The 5,441-nt window shown below is 40.4% G+C and overlaps 2 protein-coding genes across 2 annotated transcripts; both read left to right on the top strand.

Annotated features, from left to right (window-relative positions):
* Positions 1-709: 709 nt before the first annotated feature.
* Positions 710-2,466, top strand: crygmxl2 (crystallin, gamma MX, like 2). Its single transcript, XM_047032555.1, has 3 exons — positions 710-810; positions 1,484-1,726; positions 2,151-2,466. The coding sequence occupies exons 1-3, from the start codon at positions 802-804 to the stop codon at positions 2,424-2,426; spliced, it is 528 nt and encodes a 175-aa protein (XP_046888511.1). The 5' UTR covers positions 710-801; the 3' UTR covers positions 2,427-2,466.
* Positions 2,467-2,964: 498 nt separating this feature from the next.
* On the top strand, positions 2,965-5,171 carry crygmx (crystallin, gamma MX). The gene is made up of 3 exons (XM_047032537.1): positions 2,965-2,993; positions 3,844-4,086; positions 4,516-5,171. The coding sequence occupies exons 1-3, from the start codon at positions 2,985-2,987 to the stop codon at positions 4,789-4,791; spliced, it is 528 nt and encodes a 175-aa protein (XP_046888493.1). The 5' UTR covers positions 2,965-2,984; the 3' UTR covers positions 4,792-5,171.
* The last annotated feature ends 270 nt before the right edge of the window (positions 5,172-5,441 follow it).

Here is a 5,441-nt window from a genome sequence, read left to right on the forward strand (position 1 = left end):
GCTTTGGGGACAGAACACACAAGGCAACTCCTCTTGGCCTTTTTCCCCTTCAGCTCTGTGGTATGTTTACGAGCCAAAGACTGGAGTCCAAAGCACTATTACTTAACACACACACACAAATGTCTGTCATGACAGAGTAGGTGTCCAGGCTATGGAAGGAAAAAGAGACAATAAATCACTTTAGATTACATCAACAATAAGAGCTTGATTCAATCAATACCCTTTCTGTCACTTAACCAAAAGTGGCTGCCATGAAAAACAACCAAGATATGATATGATACCAGATGTTGGTCAGAAATGGAAGTATGGAAGCATGAAACTGGCAACAATAACGGAACATAATTTCATTGCTACATATAAATTATGAACATCAACGCTGAACTTTATCATGACATCCTGAAATGTTTAAAACTTTATTTTCAACTGAGATTTTGCATGGTTAAACAGCAGTTTAACTAGCTAAATGTTAAAGCTCTCTAGTTCCACACATTCCTCAAATGCTTTTGTGTGAAGTTTCAAAAGGTTGCATCACTAGGTCATGGCTGAACAAGGCTCTATGCAGACCAAACATAGAATAGGGATATAGGGAGGACCATGGACGATTCAATTCTATAGGTAAACTCTAGCAGTTGAGGGTAAAGTTGACTATGGTATGAAAAACAAAAGGGTATGTCTGTGACGTCTAACAAGATAAAGTCTAGTTTGACCCGTCATAGTGCTCCTGTCAGGGAAATAATATAAAAGGGCCTGTGAGTCTGTTAAAAAGGCTTAAGCTGCAGGTCCTCCTCCAGTCCTCCAACGATGGGAAAGGTATGAACAAATCTAACTGCTGGGCCTCCTGTTTATGAAGGCAGAGAAGATTGAGGATAAATCCTTGATGGCAAAAGATGGATTTGGACAGACGGGAAATATTCCAGACTGTGTTATAGCTAAAAGCTACCTAGACCTGTTCCAAATCTTATTTAGCAATTATGTTTTGTTTGCTATTGGAAATGTAACTTTTTAATCACTGGATCAGACTAGATTTGACTAAACTGGACTTTTTAAGATAGGATAATTACTATTATTCAGTTGCACAAATAAAGCTGTTCAGTTTGGGGACTCTATATTTTAGAAAACTAATACAAGCCATTTTGTAAAAACATTGTAGAGAGCTTTAATGAAGTAGAATCAGTGCTCAGATAGAAAAGGCTGATGATGAAATGGTTTATCTAAGGAAAACCTAAGATGATCACAGAGAGTATAAAACCAGGTTTACAATGAGAGTAATATAGTTTCTCAGCAGTGTTTTGAGAGTAGATCCAATAGCACCTGCTGTAATGCTCAGATTTAAGGGGGATGAGTGTCCCCTACTGGCAATTCAAACCCACTTTCACACACACACACACATCCTGTCAACCACTTTTTTATAGATAAAAGTGACATGGGTGGAAATCAAACCTGTATCTAACACATTTTGTATATTCATCCATTTCCTTGAAAGATTATCTTTTACGAAGGCTACAACTTCCAGGGCCGCCACTATGAGTGCAATGGCGACTGTGCTGACACCTTTAGACACTTCAACTGCTGCAACTCCATCCGTGTAACTGGGGGTCACTGGGTGGCCTATGAGAAGCCAAACTTTATGGGCTACCAGTACATCCTGAACCAAGGAGAGTACCCTGACTATCATCGCTGGATGGGCTTCAACAACTGTATTCGCTCCTGCCAGATGTTCCCTCCGGTAAGTCAATCAAACCACTAGCCGGGTGGTTCTCCCTGCACATCAAACAAGCTTTTTAGAAATCAATGTCAGTCACTGCCCTTTTGATGTAATTTATAGATAGTCGAGTCAAAGCATAAAAGTATTTGTGCCAGGTCCTCAAGGAGAGCCAATCTTTCTTAAAAAGGAATAGGAAACACCTCCCAATAGACTTGGTATCTACATTTGAATTCTGTCCATTGCTCAGTTTTTTTGGCAGTTAAGAATGACAGTTGCTGAGAATGATGTGGCTTGAAAAGGTTATTCCAAATTTTCACCATTTGGTAATCATGTTTTTATTCTGATAAGTTAAGTCTGTCAGGAACACTCCAAACACTGTTCCATGTCTATTGAAAATGTTTAATTGCTCATACAATCACTTTGCACTTATTTATTTGACCAACAGCACAGAGGATCTTACAGGATGAGGATCTACAACAGACCTGAAATGACCGGCCACATGATGGAGTTCATGGACGACTGCCCTAATGTTTACAACCGTTTCCGTCACCACAACATCTTCTCCTCGAACATTATGGAGGGTTACTGGGCCTTCTATGAGCACCCCAATTACTGCGGACGCCAGTACTTCCTGCGCCCTGGTGAATATAGGGCTTGCAGTGACTGGGGCTGCCATAACCCCATGGTTGGCTCTTTTAGAAGGATGAGGAGTGTCATGTAAACCCTACATCTCTGTAGATTAAAAACAATTTACTAAACAAGAGAATTGAGTGATTTGCTTTCATATCCATTAAAGACTGCAACTAAACAATGCAGTAACTTGGATAGGGGAGATTTTTGTCATTGACTTTTGATGAGTACAGGACATTTTAACAGACAAACACTACTCTTTAGGTTTTGGTAGAATTTTTTTTTTTTTAACTATAATAGGCAACAGCTGCAATTCTACATTCACATTACACCCCCCAAAAAATCGTCAACCACATACCCCATCTATTCTACACATTGCTGGCCACAGTTTCAATAATGGCTGAGACTGCAACTCTCATTGTGGGACTTCTAAAAAGTGCAGCTGTACTGTATTTTCACAAGCAGTCAGCCCTGACAGAGACAAAGAGTGTCTGGTATTGGCCGGTCCTATAGTGTTGTGTAGTCTATAGCGGATATTGTGCTGATGTGACAAAGCTTTGTGTTATGTTTACAAAGATCTGATCCCTACGGGGTGTATAAAGAGGTCTGTACTGCGCAGTGTTGGTCCAGTGAGAACGTACCAGTCACAATGGGCAAGGTAAGCGTCTACATGACATGTTGAGTACGAAGTGGGAAAAGACAGGCTTCTGTCTTTGTTGCCAGTTAATTAATAATTCCTGAGAAATTAAAATATTAGGTATTTATATATAAATGTTGAGTGGAAAGAGCGTGGTTGTTACGAGCCCCCTTGTCGTAGTGCCCCTTGTTGTTACGAACACAGGGCAGGGGACGTAACAGTGTTTTTTTTAAATTGCTGTTTCAGGCCCAGTCTCTGGTTGGGTGTATTTTGCAAACATTGACCGCTAAACTGTGTTCAATTTAATTGTTAATTGAACCATACTGATTTGTACCCTGAGCTGTACCATTTCTTCTATATGGCTAAATGTGAATCTACTGAAATGTTACCTGAGGTACCTTGGACGACTATGCAAGTCTGTTAACTTTTTTCATTAATTTGTAGATGGTTTAATACGGATGTTTAAATTCATTCTTAGACATTTATTTCAATGAATCTTAATAGTTTGTCAGAGAATATGCAGGGATTGATTCTAGTGAATCCTTCAGTCAAACAGTGTATCAATAACATGTACATAATTGAACCAAAAATGAGATGGCAGGTGTGTCAGTCGAAAACAAAGCTTCAATATCAACCCATTAGACTACTTTGACAATCATAAAATAGTTCAGATTTGTTAAGGATTTATACTGATAATCATCAGTATATGATGACGTCAGCAAGCCTTATAACAGATCAAAAATAATTATTCTGAATTACATTTTGGTGGAATCAATGTTTATTAGGATTCATTTCAAAGTTGATACTGAAATTCAATCAATTGACTGTGTGCCACTGAGGTGTTTACAGTCAGATACTTTCTTTTGAGCAGATAATCTTCTACGAGGACAGGAACTTTCAAGGACATCATTTTGAGTGCAGTGGTGACTGTGCAGAGATGCACAACCACTTCAGTCGCTGTAACTCCATAAGGGTGGAGAGTGGCTGTTGGGTGGCCTATGAGAAGCCTAATTATGGCGGCTACCAATACATGCTGCACAAGGGGGAGTACCCAGACTACCAACGATGGGCCGGCTTTAATGACTGCATCCGCTCCTGCCGTATGGTGCCCCCTGTGAGTGTACCCTATTGTGTCCCATTGGCTGTCTTTCAGTAAAATTCAGTGAGTCATCGAAAGTCACAATAAGTGTTCGTATTGAGGGGGGCTGTGGGAAAGAAGATAGTGGAGAGTTAATGTCAAACGTAGAGTTTTATTCTTGTTACCCACCCACAATCCACCTTGGGGACCCCTCCCAAGACCACAATACACAATTTGAACACCAGGCCAGGATCCTTTCAGTTCGAGATGGTGTAACTTGTAACTTTAGAGAAGACAATTTGAGTAGTGACCTATTAACAGACAAAAGCCTGCTAGAAGCATAACCAATAGATGAAAAGAAATCTTCTCATTTACCTTGTGAATAATTAGTTAATTCACATTATATCACTCACTTTATAAAGAATTAACTAGGGTGCATACTTATACCATTCTTAATTTTCACAGTACCGTGGGAACTACAGGATGAAGATCTTTGAGCGTCCTGAATTTGGGGGCCAGAACATGGAACTGAACGAGGACTGTCCTGACTTGTTTGAGCGCTTCCACAGCCATGATATTTCCTCAGTCAACGTCATGGAGGGCTATTGGATCCTCCATGAGCACCCTCATTATAGGGGGCGCCAGTACTTCTTGCGCCCTGGAGAGTACAGGAGGTACACCGAGTGGGGCAGCGCAAGCCCAACCATTGGCTCCCTGAGACGTGTCACTGAAGTCAATTGAGTCCCCACCTAACCTTACCCCTTAGTACAACCCATGCATACTCGCTAAACCTAATCTTGCTAGCTTTGTTTTACTGTAATGTCCTCATTGTTGTGTTTTTAAAATCCCGCCTCCAAATGATTGGGAAGTAGGTCTGTCCTTTTTGAGCTGCTTTGCACTGTCAGGGAAGTACACCTCCTTCAGAGTTCAAGCAAAGCTCATGGTAAATGGTGATAGGCTTGCTTTTGTTTTTACAGAGCAAAACAGTGTGCTTTGCCAGTTACCAAACTCCTGTTTTTTTGGAGCTAAAATAAATGAATTGATGGAAGTCAAATGATGGGGCTTTCTTTTGGTCTTTAAACGACTTTGTTGGTATCATTAAAGAGATATAGCATGTCAAATTTGAAGGTTGTTATGTCATTTTTTCAACTTGAATGTTGGCCAGGGAGCTAGCTGTGAAAGCATATCCACCAAGGTTTAACTAGACAAGAGATATTTTTGAGCAGACTGCCATGACATCATCACCCCCTTCCACAAAGCAAAATTATCAAGGAAACAGAAGCTTATTCTTTGAAGCTGGTTATTAAAGAACAAAAAGGGGTATCTGAAGATGGGCATGTAAGAGTCTTTATGGGATCACATGGTGCCAAGCAAGTGCTTTGGGTCCACAA

The sequence above is a fragment of the Hypomesus transpacificus genome, chromosome 13, assembly GCF_021917145.1.
Source record: "Hypomesus transpacificus isolate Combined female chromosome 13, fHypTra1, whole genome shotgun sequence".
Taxonomy (NCBI): Eukaryota; Metazoa; Chordata; class Actinopteri; order Osmeriformes; family Osmeridae; genus Hypomesus; species Hypomesus transpacificus.